The sequence below is a fragment of the Aspergillus pseudonomiae genome (genome assembly GCF_009193645.1).
Source record: "Aspergillus pseudonomiae strain CBS 119388 unplaced genomic scaffold BDV37scaffold_33, whole genome shotgun sequence".
Classification (NCBI taxonomy): Eukaryota; Fungi; Ascomycota; class Eurotiomycetes; order Eurotiales; family Aspergillaceae; genus Aspergillus; species Aspergillus pseudonomiae.
Genome location: NW_022476025.1, coordinates 26,424 through 42,374, shown reverse-complemented (window position 1 = coordinate 42,374; position 15,951 = coordinate 26,424). Strand labels below are relative to the sequence as shown.

General features: G+C 48.4%; 6 protein-coding genes across 6 annotated transcripts; 4 read left to right on the top strand and 2 right to left on the bottom strand.

Moving 5' to 3' along the window:
• Positions 1-821: 821 nt before the first annotated feature.
• Positions 822-2,400, top strand: BDV37DRAFT_294121 (cytochrome P450; the record flags this gene model as incomplete). Its single annotated transcript, XM_032089578.1, has 3 exons — positions 822-872; positions 943-1,470; positions 1,523-2,400. 3 exons carry the CDS (start codon positions 822-824, stop codon positions 2,393-2,395), a joined length of 1,452 nt encoding a protein of 483 aa, XP_031941372.1. The 3' UTR covers positions 2,396-2,400.
• A 474-nt stretch (positions 2,401-2,874) lies between these two features.
• Positions 2,875-5,503, top strand: BDV37DRAFT_117702 (transcription factor domain-containing protein). The gene is made up of 9 exons (XM_032078521.1): positions 2,875-3,023; positions 3,084-3,313; positions 3,383-3,569; positions 3,619-4,159; positions 4,211-4,249; positions 4,300-4,350; positions 4,407-4,666; positions 4,715-5,274; positions 5,321-5,503. Exons 1-9 carry the CDS (start codon positions 2,944-2,946, stop codon positions 5,359-5,361), a joined length of 1,989 nt encoding a protein of 662 aa, XP_031941371.1. The 5' UTR covers positions 2,875-2,943; the 3' UTR covers positions 5,362-5,503.
• A 1,499-nt stretch (positions 5,504-7,002) lies between these two features.
• Positions 7,003-7,671, bottom strand: BDV37DRAFT_248081 (uncharacterized protein). The gene has a single exon (XM_032081958.1). The coding sequence runs from the start codon at positions 7,379-7,381 to the stop codon at positions 7,166-7,168; it is 216 nt and encodes a 71-aa protein (XP_031941370.1). The 5' UTR covers positions 7,382-7,671; the 3' UTR covers positions 7,003-7,165.
• Positions 7,003-8,199, top strand: BDV37DRAFT_117799 (C40 family peptidase). Its single transcript, XM_032078522.1, has 3 exons — positions 7,003-7,774; positions 7,872-7,973; positions 8,032-8,199. Exons 1-3 carry the CDS (start codon positions 7,455-7,457, stop codon positions 8,144-8,146), a joined length of 537 nt encoding a protein of 178 aa, XP_031941369.1. The 5' UTR covers positions 7,003-7,454; the 3' UTR covers positions 8,147-8,199.
• A 2,756-nt stretch (positions 8,200-10,955) lies between these two features.
• Positions 10,956-12,644, bottom strand: BDV37DRAFT_117544 (uncharacterized protein). The gene is made up of 4 exons (XM_032078519.1): positions 12,548-12,644; positions 12,112-12,484; positions 11,399-12,058; positions 10,956-11,340 (listed from the first exon to the last, which is right to left on the bottom strand). The coding sequence occupies exons 2-4, from the start codon at positions 12,388-12,390 to the stop codon at positions 11,059-11,061; spliced, it is 1,221 nt and encodes a 406-aa protein (XP_031941368.1). The 5' UTR covers positions 12,391-12,484; positions 12,548-12,644; the 3' UTR covers positions 10,956-11,058.
• Positions 12,645-13,688: 1,044 nt separating this feature from the next.
• BDV37DRAFT_117610 (uncharacterized protein) lies at positions 13,689-14,744 on the top strand. Its single transcript, XM_032078520.1, has one exon. The coding sequence runs from the start codon at positions 13,916-13,918 to the stop codon at positions 14,468-14,470; it is 555 nt and encodes a 184-aa protein (XP_031941367.1). The 5' UTR covers positions 13,689-13,915; the 3' UTR covers positions 14,471-14,744.
• The last annotated feature ends 1,207 nt before the right edge of the window (positions 14,745-15,951 follow it).

Genomic DNA, 15,951 nt, shown 5'->3' with positions numbered 1-15,951 from the left:
TGCTAGGAGAAGGTAGAGAAGTGTCACGGAACAGGGCTTGCTCTTGGAGAGCCGCAATAGCTGAAGTGTGCATTTGAGTTTTCACCTTCTCATGTAGACCGAAAAGTCGAAGTTCCAAACACTAGATAAGGGTACTGAGCCAGTTTTGTTGATTAAAGCGCAGCAAGTCTCTGGGCATCAAGAATAAGAGTAAGTCTCAACTTTGTCCTAGTAATACTCCACTTTGCAAGCTTGGGTATCTAGCTGGAGAGCAAACGATCAAATAATCTGGATCAATCCGGTTTTCAACTACGAAACTCGCAAAATCGCCGCCAGAAGCTGTAGAGGCCGCATACCGCGGTGCCAAGCAACGTGTTTAGACTTGTCCTGACTAGGCCAGTAATCCGCAGGTTATCTGTACGGAGTACGCGCGGAGTACACGTGAAGCACAACTGCCGTTGCTCGCATACCGACTAAATCGGTGCTCGGCTGAAACCAAAGTATCTCCACATCTCCCGCTCGCGACAATAAATGCGACATCCGCTTAGTCAAGCGGACATAACATAACTAACTAGCATAACTTAGCGTGCTGAGGGGTACACGGCTTATATCAAGACAGCGACCCCAGTGCTGGATGATAGGAGTTAAATTGATTGACCAGAGCGGGTGAAGAGTTTCTCTCGCAGACGGATGGTAATCATATATCGTTGCCACGGTTGTTATTCGTGTTACTGTCTGAAAGATAAGGCTATTGTTCCAGAGACTAGACGCCTTGATACGTGCCTGTGGATTGTAGAGCGACAAATTGCATAGCAAATTGCTAACTCCTTCAGTTTAACAAGATGGAGTGGCAGATATATGTGGGCATTGCGTTTACACTGTGGATCGTCCAGGTAATAGTTTTTTGTCGTCTGCGCTTACTCCTGAGCGCCCCTTCAATACTTCGGTGACTCACCATATTAGGTTCTCTATATAGCTGTGTCGTCTCCTCTGAGGCGCGTTCCCGGTCCATTGTACACATCTCTGACCAGGTTACCTCTGAAGTTCGCAAGTCTCACTGGGAATCGCATTTATTTTGTGCACGAATTGCATCGGAAATATGGCCCAATTGTCCGCGTTGCCCCGGACGAGGTTGACATATCTTCACTTGCCGAATTCAGGGAAATTCATCGCGCCGGAACTCCATTTTTGAAGTCAAAATGGTACGAAAAGTTTGTTCCTTCGAAAAGATCCGGAGTCTTTACAATGAGAGACCCTAAAGAACATGCTGTGCGGAGAAAACTGTTTGCACGTCCATTTTCGAAATCAGAGCTGCGCCGAACCTGGGAGCCAGCTGTCAAAGAGAAAGTCCAATTGGCAGTCTCTCAGATCCGGTTGGAGTTAAAGACAGACGGGAAATCTGACTTGCTCAAATGGTGGACGTTCCTTGCCACCGATGTGAGCGGTCATTTGATGTTCGGCGAGTCATTTGACATGCTTCGGGTTGGGAAAGTAAGTCGCAGACACCTACACCTAATGCATTGGCGTTTTACTAATGTTTCAGAAAAACCAATATATCCATGTGTTGGAGTCCACCATGATGGGCTCTGGAATCGGGGCGGAGCTTCCGTTACTGGCGTGGCTCGGTCGTCACATTCCTCGTTCATCGTTTCGGAACATGTTCCGAGCAACCGACTACCTTTTCCAGTACGGACAGCGGGCGATAACAAATAGCCGGACGACTAGTAATTCCAGTCGTAACATCTTTGCAGGCATGTTGCATGAGTCAGAGAAGGGCGACGGCATTATTACCGATGAAGAGGTGGTGTTGGAGGCTGGGAATCTCATCGTGGCCGGCTCAGATACTACCGCAATCACTCTGACATACCTCGTCTGGGCAGTACTCTCGCAGCCGAACCTGCAACGCGAGCTAGAGGAAGAAGTCAATAGTCTTAGCGCCGATTTCAATGACGCTGCGTTGGAGGAGTTACCGCTGCTTAATGCAGTCATCATGGAAGCATTGAGGCTATACGGGGCAGCCCCGGGGGCGTTGCCTCGAGAGACACCTGAGGGTGGAGCGACGTTCTGTGGCTACTTCATCCCTCAAGGAATGACTGTGAGCACCCAGGCCTATTCAATCCACCGGGACGGGGATGTTTATCCAGATCCCGAAAGGTTTGATGTCAGCCGCTGGCTCGCACCGGAGACGAGCGCTTCTGAACTTGCCAAGAAGGCCTTTTCGCCGTTTGGAGCTGGGGGTAGAATCTGTCTGGGAATCCATTTGGCTTGGATGGAACTGCGATTGGCGACGGCTCAATTCTTCCGAGAGTGTCGAGGGGTCAGATTGGCGCCAAGCGCGACATGGGAGAACATGCGGCCCGTGAATTACTTTTTAATTTCACCGAGAGGGCATCAGTGCGAGATTCAGTGGAACTAACTGGGAGGTGTCACGTCAGCACGAGATGGCCAAATTCTTGTTTTCTTTTGTTAGTTCCCGTCTCTGTCCAAGGCGTAGAAGCAAGCATGTATTTATTACCTGGTAATAACCTGTCATGCCTTGAAAAAGTCAAAGTTTAAAATGAATTGAGGAGGGAAAAGAAAACCCAAAAAAAAAACAGCGAACAAACAAAAGAAGCAAGCACCCCACGCAGCTCGTGACTCCACCTCCTTGAGAACAGGAAAAGTTATCTCCCCGATCTGCAAGATCCAATCCCTCACTCTTCTCGCGCTCGGCTGATGCCGGATCATCCAAGCCATACCCGTTGCCAAGACCCATTCCATCAAAGCTCCACCATATGGACCACTTGATTGTATGGTTGATTGACATCAAGTCGGGATTCGCTTGCGCTGTTCGGGATTTGCATTTTTTTTCTCACGGCCGATACAAAACCTAACCATGCCATGAGCAAACCCCTCTATTTGTGCAGGACGATGTACGATCCTTGCTTTTTTCGACTTCGCTCCATATTGACCGGGATTTGAGATATGACTGCCGATCTCGAACATACGCGTTCTATTTGCCAGAAGGCCAGCCGTCCTCCTGTCAAACTAGCCTGTCTTTCTTGGTGCGTCCCTGGCATATATGAAGTGGATGATTAACTGAATGAGTTCTCGCCCCGAGGCAGTCGTGCGTTGCGCATACGTTGTGATGGCCAGACAGCTTGCTCCAACTGCGACGCGAAAGGAAGATCTTGCTCTTATGTGCCCAGTCGACGAGGCGGACCACGTTCTTGTTCCAATAGGAAGCATAAAGCTGCTGCCGTTCGTCTCGAAACAGTAACATCTGTTGTGGAGGGGGAAAGCCGCCTACCGAAGGCCTCGAGCAAGACGGGGATGTCGCCTCTCTCGGGAGGTGGTAAGTCGCTCTTGACCAGTTCTTTGGATGCTCTTAATAAGAGTCAAGGATCTAATACGTTGTATTTAGAATGGGTCCACCAACTGGGAGGCTTATGTGGCCCAGGGGCAGGCCTGCGCAGCGTGGAGATGCCCTTTGCGGAAATCGACTCTATATTTGACTCCATCTTTGGTGCCCATGCAGACGAAATCAATCCCGACTCCAATTTGAAGTCGGTATCTAACCCCGTACGACTCTACGGCAGTAATGAAGATATGTAAGCTTGGGTGCAGAACAGTCATCACGTGCTGTGTTGACAGAATTAGACTTGACGCTTATTACGTTTTTATCCATCCTTATTTCCCAATCTTGCCCCCGTCTGAACATCAGCCCGTGTCTAGCCGTCCATTAGCTAGAGGCCCTCCAACCTTTGAGCCGACGAGCCCTCTTAGCCTGGCTATTTCAGCCATTCTGTCTCTGATACCCCATCCGAACGAAAGAAATTCCAAGACGACAGAGTATTTGAAGAGACGAAGGGAATATGCACATTGTTTTGCACAAACGGCCCTTGGCGTCATTGAAAGAGACTATGAACTGCTCAGCATGGGCCAGAATTCACAGACTGGTCCAGCTGACACTACCAAAGCCTTTGAACGAGTACCGTTTCATCCGAAGCTGGAAGTACCCCTGGAGGGCGTTGTGACATTGTCAATACTTAGTATTTATGAGTATGCACAACGGGGGAACATTGATAATATGCTTCAACGGGCCAACCAGGCCCTTGCACTGGCCATGAGTATGTCCCTGCATGAAGCGGTAGAGGAAGAACAGTATGCAGACTCTAAACGGAGGGTTTGGTGGATGACGGTAGGTGCCTGTGATATATTCATTATCTAGTCGTTGCTGATCTTGATCCAGTATATGATGGCATGTCAAGCAGCGGCTATTAGCGGAACGGTTCGTTTAAATGCACATTCTTCGCAGGATACATGACTCACCCATCACAGTCTCCAGCCTTTGATCTTTATGATCCATGGTTTGTAACTCCATATCCGGAAGTATGTTGTTTGAACAAGCCCAAAACTGGATCACACAGATTTACTTACCAATATAGGGGTGGAAACTCATTGTCGAGGCCCAACAGGTCCTTGTCGAATCTGCCGGATTCGCCAATGATCTTGATAAGACGATGCTTGAAGCTGATGACACATCTTGGGTTTCCAAACGCATGAAGGAGCTTGACAGGCAAATATCTTCTCTATTATTCTGCAGTCGAGATGCTCCTCTTGTGTCTCAGATGGCTCCACAGCCTGAATCCATTGAATGCATGACATCGAAGGCCATGAGGGATTTTGCAGAGATCAAGCTACACACGTAAATACTGCCCATCCATGAAAGGTGATAACTTCGCTAATAATACAGGGCGCGGATCAAACTGCATCGACTGTGCGCTTTTCAAGATATTCTATCTGGCTCTATACGACATCCAGAGGTATCCATACCTACGGACAGTAATTCTCGGATGGATATGCCGTTAGAAATGAGCAGCGACTCTAGCCTGGTTGAAGACTTCTCGCTGATGTCCCAGATTCATAAACTTCAGATGCCGTTTTCTAGCGAAGAGTCATCAAAGATTTGTCTGCATGCAGCACTCAACATTGTCACATTGCTCGATAACCTTCTCTACCCGAATCATACCAGCGATATCCTAGCTAATACACAATACGCCCGTGGGGGGTGTGGCAATGAACTGCCCCGAACCATGCCAACGGTGGTATGCTGCGGAGTGCAGTCCAGCTATGCAATGCTGATGCTGGGTCTGAAAGCGCGGGCTATCCAACACACCGCGCCTGACGACATCAATGCTCTGGATACCACCTCTTTATCCGACTTCCGGAACGAGCTATATCACAACTTACGGCTGATCGTCAAGTTCTTAGAGAATTACTCTATTGCATTCGAAGCCATACAGGGGATAAGTGGTATATCATTATCGCTCCTGACAAGACACCGGCTAACTTGCAGCAGATAAATTAAATCAGGCCATAGACCGAGAGTTCTTGGCGTAGAAGCAGCCCTCCTCCTTCGCGTATCTGTGTTGGAATTTTCCCCTTCATTTCCTTTTTGTTTTTCTTCTTTATTGTCAATAGCCTTTAGCGACCTAGATGATTGAATAGTGTTATACCATAGCGATATGTGTGTGATGCATATGACTCATAGCGCATGCTGCTAGTTCAATGGCCATCTTCCTTTTTTGTCCTTGCTTTATCCAACACGCTACCACCCACCGACAGTGGCAAACATAGTAACGAACTGACCCAGGCTTCCCACTGTCTGCAACCCGCGAGGGCGTATGTATCGAAATCCCAAAAGATTGCTGCAAGGTATCCCAATGAGTCTTTTATCTGACGACTGGGAAGCAACCCAAGCGCAAAGGCTTAAGAGAAACGATCCATATACGCAGCTATTAGTTCCCAGAAGCCCGTCCCAAACATACTCAAATCTAGTGGGGAGCTTTAAAGATGCTACTGAGATACCTAATTTCGCCAAGAGAAATAGCCTGAAGAATCGACGAGCCTATACCCGAACATTCCAAAGGACGAACCAAATAGCGGCAAGGGGCTATCTAAGACTGACCTTTTCATCCCTCACAGAGTAAGAAAGGTCGCTTAAGTCTATTCACCAAGATAGGACCGATAACGCCGTAGGACCCGGTATGAGGGATCAACCTGCCAAATGTGGGTTCAAATCCCTTGCTGCAAGGCGTCACCAACGCATACTATGCAGTATTTCAATCCCGACCTGCAGCAACGCACTAGTATTGGCAAATGCTGGTTGTCTCTGGTCGAATGGTAGCCGAGGATATTTATGTAAGGGGGGCCTAGTTGCATATGATTGACGAAGTTGAGGGGTTTCCGCCCAACAAGCATTTTTGCCACATCTGATACAGCTGGCATTCACGGTTGCGGAAATGGCGGGGTTCTTGTTGGGATATCCAAATAGCAATATTCCTTGTAACCCAAACGGTCCCCTTGCAGAGAGATCTGTCGATCCGGGGTCTGGGATAGACCGTGGATGTGGATGTTGTTTTGGTGAACAAGTACACGATATGAAAAGGCCGAACAGCGAGTACGAATTGAGTGGAATACCTGCGAGCTTTGATATTTGATGTATACTGAAGGGGTATTGGGATGTAAATACAGATACTTCTTCAAAGAGGTTTACAATACCATACACCCATGCACAGTAAAAGCTAATATAAGCCAATGATATCTAGTCCTCGACGCTCAACCGACACCGAATCGCCAAGTTGCCAACGAACCAGATATGGAATACGTCGCGCGATGGGGCTGATCAGGACGTGAGAGTAATTTTTAATTTATTGGTTTGAGAAGTGATACTCATACTATATACTCCGTGCTAAATAAAGATGTAGTTAAAGCGAATTTCTCCAGCCGTCCGGGAATATATAACGTGCATGTTAAGCATGAACTCCGACTCAACTAATAGATTCATCTTGTCACTCACTCTACAGAGTAGTGATATTAACCAATCAACAGCAAAGACTGTGACATCCGTCGCAATATAAAAAGTGAAAAAGAGTGACTTGGGGTCTAATTATACTCAGTCGTTTTATCTCAAGCAACGATCAACCGAACTGATGTAAATCTTGCCTGTTACGATGGATCTTCTGAAGTCTGCATAGTGATGTGCATTCTTGGCCCTCCACTTCTCGTGTTCATCACTCCTTTCATCTAACATTGATGAGGTTGTTATTTCGTACACTGATTCCATTTATTTTAAAACAATTGATCGGTAGATGTCCTGACTTCTGGATCGTATCAGGAGATGCGTATATTCCGGTTTTCAGCACTACAGGTCCTTGGTTATTGTCATTGAGGAAGAATGAACCCAGATGCAATCAGATATGATCATCGCCCGAAGCTCGTATTCTGTCTCGAGGCAGATCCATTGCAGATCTGATAACCAACACGACGTTACAATGGATGAAGCAGGGATATAAAAATAGATACGATAAATACGCTTCACATGAACAAAGTGGGATATATAGATCCGTAATCTCATCATTCTCTCAACTTATGCAATATCACAACTCTACCCAGACATCCCAACCAGACCATAAAGAAAACGAACCACCAAAATGAAGCTCATCCTTGCCACCCTCCTCACAACCCTAACGGCAACGAACGCCCTACACCCCACCACCGCAAACAGCACCACCGGCCAGAAGATCCTCAGCAAAGCCCTGACAGCAGCAGGAACGCCCTACGCCTGGGGCGGCGGATCTTGTGAGGGTCCCTCGCACGATCAACCGCCCTACCAGTACGGCGATATCGGGTATGACTGCTCGGGACTCGTGTGTTGGGCTGTGTGCCAGGTCACGGGTCGGGATTTGTTCTCGGAGGGTCTGCGTGTCACGTCTGATATGTATTGTGCTAAGGAGAAGGAGTTGAAGTATAAGTATGCTTCCTTTTCCCCCCTTTCTTTGCATTTCTTTGCTGTGGTTGAAATGACATGGTATGAATGTTGGATCAGACTAATGGAGTTTACTGTCCAGGAAATATCCGTATGAGCAGCGCAGAGCGGGCGATGCTGTTTTCTTCGGTGGGGAGTGTGACTGTGCAGACAGGGAGAGTATCCACCATGTTGGGTTGATGATGTATGTTTTTCTTTTTCCTTTCCCTCTGAGGATATAAAGCGGTTGCTAATTATGATAGGGACTCGGGCGATCGTATGTGGAATGCTCCTAATGACCGCGTGAATAAGGTCCAGGAGAACAGCATCGCCAAATTTGGGGAGAAGCCTTGTCCTTATGTTGTGCGGTTTGCTTGATGGGGTTAGTGTAGGCCTCGGAAGTATAATGTCTGCGGATGAGCTGAATGAGTGGGTACAAGGTCTATGCTATTGTTGGTAGTTGATCTAAGACAATGCGTTGCTTATGATGAATGTGAATGGTAGTTGCCCCGACGTAGTCTCGCTGTCAAGAGTGGTATTGAGGTTGCTCTGAGATTCTCCGCTGCCTTTAGAATCCCCGATACGCTTTCAGCACAAAATAAGTCAACAGCGTAGTAGGACAACCCTAGATATTGAATGTCATATGTTCGCCCCAGCGATAGTGTATATGCGAGTAGCTACGGTGGTCTGTTGAACAGCTTGAACTTTAGCTTGCCTCACAGCCCATGAGGAAAATAGAATCCTCCCTCATGCCAGATGCCCCCTAGTCCATGGGACCGCTGAAGAGACAGCCACGTGGCTATTTATATCTCGACGCCTACCGGCATTAAACTCCGAATTACTGAGTATATATCGGTATCCAGCGTTGTGCTGGCCCATATAATTATTGACCTGGGCCAAAATTTGGTTATCGTATTTTTGGTGTATTATGTTTTGAGAATATTGCATTATAGAATGCTGTTTTGGAGATACCTTCATAACTCCAGAGGCACGATCCACAGCTTGTCACAATGCTAGAAAGGTAGTATCAGGCTGAGACAGGCGGAGCATATCCGCTGAGCTTCTGTCCTCGAATGTAACCTGAGAGTTGTCAGGGCAAAAGCCAGGCACAAGCTGTCGAAACCAGCCCGAAGTGCGTATCGAAGACGAGGCGAAAGAAGTTCCCCACAACGAAGATGGAAAAGTGATACAGTGAATGGATGGCTACTCGGAGTTATTACCGTTCTACTTGGATCTACGGGGAGAACATAAAGCGGCGCAGACTGAGTACTGAAATGGAAGAGAAACATCAAGTCTTGGCATAGGATTGCTGGTACTAGGTTTCATTTAGGAAATACTTGGTTCCCCAGATCCCAAAACATCAGCCCTCATGCCGTCCTTCACTAGAGGCTATGCATATAATTTCGAATAATGACGATTGCTTTCTTGATTTAGATTTCAACATTACCACCTAAGGGAAAGTCTAAATTAGGATATAAATAGCGTTAAGACCAGAGGCAAGGATACTTACCTCGAATTGCTTTCAATTCAAGGTAGATGGAATCAGAACCGCCCTGAGTCAGCTCCAGGCCCAGGTCGTCTGTCCGAGACACGTAGAGCCCTGATCTAAGGTCTTGAAAGGTAAAAATAGAATGTGTCACACTATAGTCATACTGAAGAAGGGTACACGCAACATATGTATTTAAATGTAGACATACGGCGTGGCAGTCCGCGTTTCACTTTGATGAGGCTGATTGACAGATGGCGAGTGACAAAGCATGGAGATGTTTTTATATTGCCAAATGAATCCAGTACTATCACGTGTTTGACCGATTTCTCTACAGCCTTTATAACCGGTAGGGATATCCGAATAGCAATACAGAAAACACCGATATATACTAAGCATTATCTTTAATATAGCTAGCCCGTCGGTGCAACTCTCATGTCAGCGGGCCTGTCAAAGTCTACAGTATCCCCGTCCAGTAGGGAACAGCTCAGGTGAGTCTTCAGGACTAATTTGACATAGGTGGTATCATCTTGGGGTATCCTTAGGACGTTTTACGTGGAGCGGCGACAAAGGAATTGGCTCGTATGGGGCTTGTGCCCTCTAATAGGTACTGTATTACTCGATATTGCGGTATTTGGTGGTGATACGGAGCGTTTCATGTTTTCTTTGCCTTTGCTCTGGCGTATTCTTTCTTTGGGGTATGTCTCTGATACGGGCTGCGAATTCTATGAATTATTGAGTTCCAAGTTGTCACAATATGGTCTAATTCTCTTCTGGCATCTATTGACTTCTTCCTCTACGAGACAAAACTATGGGTATAAAATATGGTCCCTTGAGGTATCGCTCACAGAAATGCAAGTCATATCAAACAAACACAATGAAGGTGAGTCACTCTCCTCTAGGCTCTATACCACCCACCGATATTATATCCATCTTCAATGGTTGCCAGCTTTTGCCTGCGTTATTGAGTCTAGTTGGTGTTTGAGCGACGCCGATGCAGTATCGAATAAACGCGGCAAAGCTCGCAAGGTTCGAGACTCAGCTCAACCTCGGCCTCCTCTAAATCATAGTCGGAGATGTGAGGATATTATTCTCTCATATCAGAGCATACGCTCAGGGTTATGGTCCGGATAACTTCCCCTATCATCCAGTGCCTCCCTTTTCGTCATTTGATTGGCCTTGACAGACTTTATGATATCTCCCACACACCAGACTCAGTATCATGGTGCCTTGCGGAGCCCGGAGATTAATTCAAAATATCCCTGGAAGGTCTCATGGGCGCGACTAGCCGTCCGTCGTGCGCGGGAAAGTCGAACATGGAATATATCGCAGAAGAAGCCGCGACATTCATCGCAGCCCGACCTCTTGATACATGTTCACCATCTGCTGCCTCACCATCTTCGCCAACGGCCAGGACTTGCCCAGCATATTCAAGCCCCCAATGCTCAGTTGAATTCGCGTCTTGAGCGACTCGACCTTTTCAGGGGCGGGCATGACCAGGCATGCGGCCGTGTGCACGATAACACACATTGCCAGGGCACATGTAAAGAAAGGAGTCCGGTACTTGATCGTACTGGGCAAAGTGACGAGATTGGATAACAAATCCGCCGCCCGCAAGAACTTCTGGGAGTGTAGATCCAGGTCCGTAGGTGGCGGGTTGTTGTTGCAGATTCGGAGCCGAGTGCACCATGTGCGAGCGTGGAAAGACGCAAAGCGCATGCTAGAACGGGGATGGTGAAGGTATATCAGTGCGCTAGCGGTTTCAGTTAGCCTTTTGCTTCGGGAAGGGTATCCGAAAAGAGCCTTACAGGTAGTTGATCATCTCTGCTTGGAAGAGCATTTCGTCGATATTTGAGCTGTCGAAAGAGGTGCTATCCTGAGATGAAGGTATTTGCATGAGAGATGAGACAAGGGCAGCGTCAACTGTCTCAACACGGGCTTCAAGATCAATATCCAGTGAACGGTTCACTTCCATGACGAGCCCGAGGTTCTGCGCAGCTTCAATTCGGTAAGTGAAGGAGGAGTTGCATTGGTCTAGAGACCAGCTTTGTTTGAGATCGTTCAGAGTTAGTGTATTTGGCGTGATCTGTCATGTGTCAGTTAATCTCACACATGCTTTGGTAAGCATCATGGGGGAGTTGTACCTCACTTGCGGAGTTATAAAGCTCCTCAGCACAAGGCAGTCGCACGTCTGCCTTATAGGAATATAGACGATACGAGCTTTGATCTCGCATAGCTGCCAATAACCCGTCTACAACATATAGTTCCCAGAACGTCCTCCGCCAGCTTTCAGCAAGAACCGAACTGCCTTCAGAGTTGATGGGAGCGAAACTAGCGCGGTTCATTCCCAGCTCCAGGCTGAGATCAATAGCTAGTTGGACTTTCGAGTGCGCATTCTCCTCTTGGCCATGGGCATGCTCAATGATTGCAAGTAGCAACAGTCCTTGCACTTTGAACCCATCCCGGGTGGTATCAGATAGGACCGTATACGCCACCCGCCGGAATTCCTCTTTGAATCTTACATCAGGGTAGTAATGTGCGCCAATGTAACGCATGATACCTGTGAGATATGGGGGTATTCGGTGCCGAAGAGAAGAATGAAGGACCTTTCTCGGTATCAAGAAAGGATGCGACCGGTGAAAGTTTTGATAATAGAGCTGCACCATTGGATCATAAGCTATCTCAGGGGTCATTGTTGTGAGCGGCTCGGGCTCGGGCCAGGTAGTTGTGGTTGTATCATCCTGGAGGCAAGGAATGTCCCATACTGGGGGCGTTTCAAGTCCATGGAGAAGTGCCGGATCTGCCTGTTCTGGTCAGTACTGCCACCGCTTGACCAATGACCAGATTGGAAGCTCACCTCCAAGTCTGTTGCTAGCGTGGTGGCATTCAGCCAGGTAGCAAAATCGTCTGCAGTCAACATTTGATCGTCGAAGCGCTGGGGGGATTGGTTGCTCGGTTTGGTACGCAATCCTCGCCTCGACCGTACATAATGGCATTCTGCATTGGTGGACTGGCAGCGAGTACAGGCTGGCAGCAGGGCATCGCACTTTAAATGGCGGCGGCGACAGGATACACAAGCCAGGGATGAGGGCTGGCGGGATGACGGCGGCTTGGACGGGGTAGTTGGATCCTGCATTGTATGTGGTCCAGACAGACAACGACGGTCACACAAAGCGGGGAGACAAAGGATTAAGTTGACTCTAGCTCCAGATCATCGACGGGTTCCATTGCTTGTGGTATGTATAAACATCAACTACTACCCTTCACAGTCGTTCGGAAGTGGTTTACCGTACCGAACTATGTGGTTAGTGCGGTGGTCCCCATTCGTCGATCCCGAGATCCCCGAGTCGGCGACCAACCTGTTCGGCGACAAGTTCCACTTCACACTGGATCCCGTCCTTCATATAGTGTTCGCGTTCGCTGCTCTCCCTTGCATCCAGTTGATTTGACCCTGACTCGTGTCCAGGCTGCGAGATGTGCAGGAGTGAGAGTCCCCGGACGGGGAATTACGTCACCGCCGCGATCCCGCATCTCACATATACAATAGCACGGATGTCCCCGACCCAGACTCTGAAACGGATTTCATATCCTTTCGGCTTCCTTCCTCCGCAATTTGTCGGCATCTAATATGCATCTGCAAATCCTTCCACTCCCCGACCTTCTTGGCCTCGTCACATGTTCTGGATCTTGTGCTGACTCGGGCCGGATCCCGCTGTCGCAATCGGATAACCTTCGACCCTTCGAGAGCTCACGTGAGGGGGCGTTGCCGACTTGATGAAGAGTCACGACTTGGACGATCGTGGGAACGGAACTGGGGACGGGAGGCACGTGAGCCGGCACCCGACGTTGCAGAGAGGACCGAGTCCATCCGATAGCAGAGCCAGGATATTGGGCTGTCAATTCCCACCCGCAGGAAAATAACAACCCGAGGGATACACTGCAGGATGCATCCATGCATGGTAAGCACTGAAGAATCACCATTCAAGCCCAGCCAAAAAGGCTATTCTGCGGTGTTTGGGTCAAATCACGACGCATCCACACCAGGAATGATCGGGATTTGCTTTATGCACGCAAAGAGTGGTTCCAACTAGTGGAAAGGGGCGAACCGTCCGTGCGAGAAGTGATGACGGTGCAATCATTTCTGCAGGGTACATCTGAGAAGTTGACAGACAAATTAAGCCACGCCACATTGAGCTCGGTGACGCATGCTAAACGCCGTCCACTCGGTCGGCGACCTTTAACCACTGCTCCGGGTTTCAATATGATTCCAATCAGCATTGTCAGATAACAGGGGGTGGCATGATGACAATTTGTCCTCCACTTTCGCTTGGGATTTGGGGGTGGGGGCAAAAGTGGATGGATCGCCCCGGAGGCTGAGAAGTGTTCTGTGATAGGCGAAGACGCGTTCCCGACTTTGGTCCCCGAATAAATGCCAAGTCAGATCCACTCGTTTCACTTCGGACACGAACCTCATCCCCACCAGTACTAGGCCTGGAACGGTTAACACTCGTCAATCCATGTCTGAAGTCTGAAGTCTCGACTCTATTGCTCCTTTTGCGTGGCTCGCAAATTAAGGACGGCATTCATCAGGACCAACGGAGCGTACGCGAACACTGTAAACGAAACCAATTGGCCTGATCGTGATCCTTGGACTTGGGTACATGCCCCAGAGCCGACGGCATCACCCGCGTGATCGCTGTTGCCTAGGTCGAATCGTGGCTAAGAAAAACCTTTGCAAAAGACCGTCTCGGGCACAAGTATCAACAAAGCCGACCACACATTGTCACAGACTCAATGGAGCTCGCTGCCGGTTTTTTGAGCAACCACGAATCATGGATGTACTCTCCCGGAATGCACGCAGAAGCCCTAGGGTCACTCAGCCCCATGTACCAGCCATTGAGGAGAACAACCGCGTTCACATGCTCACATCTCACCATCTTCTAGACCTTAGACGCCGTCACACATACGGTCGCCCGATGCTCTTAGCCCGGGTGGGACGCCCTGAGAACCTTCTGCGGCGACGCATCTGCTATAGAGTTGTACACACTTACCACACAAAGAAACGAGTCGCCATCCTTGTATACTTGAAGGTGGTCTCGAACGATAGTGTAGGTGACACAGTTATGATTCTTTGTCCGCATCGGTTGGACAAGTCGAGCTTCAGTGTAATTCGTGCCCCGGCGATAGCCGGCGCGGATACAGTGATCTGCGAATAAGATTGCCGTTGTTTTTTTGCTAATGAGCTACGAAGGCGGTTCTGATGGCCCAACTAAGCACAGGTTCATGCCGTTCTCCATCTTTGTGACACTTGCTGGAGATCCACTTTCTATAACAAGGGAAAGGGAGCAAGCAATTACCACGGCGGATAAACAGATCAGAATCCTTCCTAGATCCGCTGTATGGGCTCTGAGTAAACATAGAGCTATAAATCAAGATTAGTTATCAGTGTTCCGGGGGGCATCGACTAAATGGCTTCTCGTGGATATGTGTACATCATTTTAGAACCATGCTGGTTCCTACCTACATCTGAGGTAACAGAGACCACTAATTGACACTGATTCATTCATGACCAATGGTCAATGCTCCACTTGTGCCACACTTGAATACCATCGTGAATCTGGCTCATCATGACTTTCAATGAAAGATTACCTCAAACTATGCGGTAGGACTTTATGAACCAGCAAGAGTTAGTAAATGGAAACCATTCCTTGAGAGACAGGTTTGTGGAGCCTACCGCATTGCCCTGCTCTCAAGCCTATCCTCGATGGTAATCCGAAGGCGCTTGAATCCGGATGTCTTGTGTATCCTCATCAACCAGGAGAAGGTCAGATTGTGCGTCTATGATGTTCCTTATGACGCGGGCAAAAAAGACACAATATTAAGGGAAACGGCCATCCCCGAAGTGGATTATAGACCCTTCTTTTTTGAAGTCCGTAGTGCTTAACCTTCATGATATACAAGCTCAGAAACCAAGGGTAAGAAGACGAGGAGGTGGGTTGGATTAAGAGTAGTATCATAGAAATCCTCTCAATATAACCCTGACCAGGCAACTGCGGTCAACATTACATTATTTTACCAATCGTCCATGCATTAATGCATCCAGCTTTCCCAGTTGCGATGCCACAAATCATAACAACTATCCCCGCCCAGGTACATCTACTCCTGGAGTCCAAAACGGCAGAGAAGGCTCACATGGCCTGGAAGTTCCCCTGGTGCATCAACTACATAGACAGAAACATGCTTCAGCAAATTCAGTGTTGCCTCGAACAGACCCAGCGGTTTCCAGTGGTGTACGCTTGGTCTAGAAACTTAGTTACTCGCATGGCATCGAGGAAGAGGCTTGTATCAAAAGACTTGTGAAAGGCACTGATACTTAAACTATGGTAAAGGAGTGCGAGTGAGCCGCCACTCAGAAGGAACTGCGCGCCTGGGAATCCTGCGCCTGTGGTCATAGTGGACGTAGCTGAGAACGGTGGTGTCGATATCGTTTGGATCCAGACGGCCATCGTGAAGCGATCACTCTGCCTAGTCAGTACAGAATGCATGATTTCAATGAGATTGCTACTCATTGTAGTTCTGCAGTTGGGCGCGGAGCCCTAAGTTAAAGAGAAGGTGCCTGAGTTTGGGTGCGTGTTGAGTATTGACCGCTGACACCCGCATCCATTATCAAAAGGCTGAGCGATAGAAATATGACCAC

Coding starts and splice junctions, on each gene's coding strand:
- BDV37DRAFT_117702 (XM_032078521.1), top strand. CDS start 2,944: ATGACTGCCGATCTCGAACATACGCGTTCTATTTGCCAGAAGGCCAGC. Junction 3,024..3,083: donor AAACTAGCCTGTCTTTCTTG/GTGCGTCCCTGG, acceptor GCCCCGAGGCAG/TCGTGCGTTGCGCATACGTT. Junction 3,314..3,382: donor GTCGCCTCTCTCGGGAGGTG/GTAAGTCGCTCT, acceptor CGTTGTATTTAG/AATGGGTCCACCAACTGGGA.
- BDV37DRAFT_248081 (XM_032081958.1), bottom strand. CDS start 7,381: ATGATGAGATTACGGATCTATATATCCCACTTTGTTCATGTGAAGCGT.
- BDV37DRAFT_117799 (XM_032078522.1), top strand. CDS start 7,455: ATGAAGCTCATCCTTGCCACCCTCCTCACAACCCTAACGGCAACGAAC. Junction 7,775..7,871: donor GAGAAGGAGTTGAAGTATAA/GTATGCTTCCTT, acceptor TTTACTGTCCAG/GAAATATCCGTATGAGCAGC. Junction 7,974..8,031: donor CACCATGTTGGGTTGATGAT/GTATGTTTTTCT, acceptor TAATTATGATAG/GGACTCGGGCGATCGTATGT.
- BDV37DRAFT_117544 (XM_032078519.1), bottom strand. CDS start 12,390: ATGCAGGATCCAACTACCCCGTCCAAGCCGCCGTCATCCCGCCAGCCC. Junction 12,059..12,111: donor CGCTAGCAACAGACTTGGAG/GTGAGCTTCCAA, acceptor TGACCAGAACAG/GCAGATCCGGCACTTCTCCA. Junction 11,341..11,398: donor TTTATAACTCCGCAAGTGAG/GTACAACTCCCC, acceptor GACACATGACAG/ATCACGCCAAATACACTAAC.
- BDV37DRAFT_117610 (XM_032078520.1), top strand. CDS start 13,916: ATGCCCCAGAGCCGACGGCATCACCCGCGTGATCGCTGTTGCCTAGGT.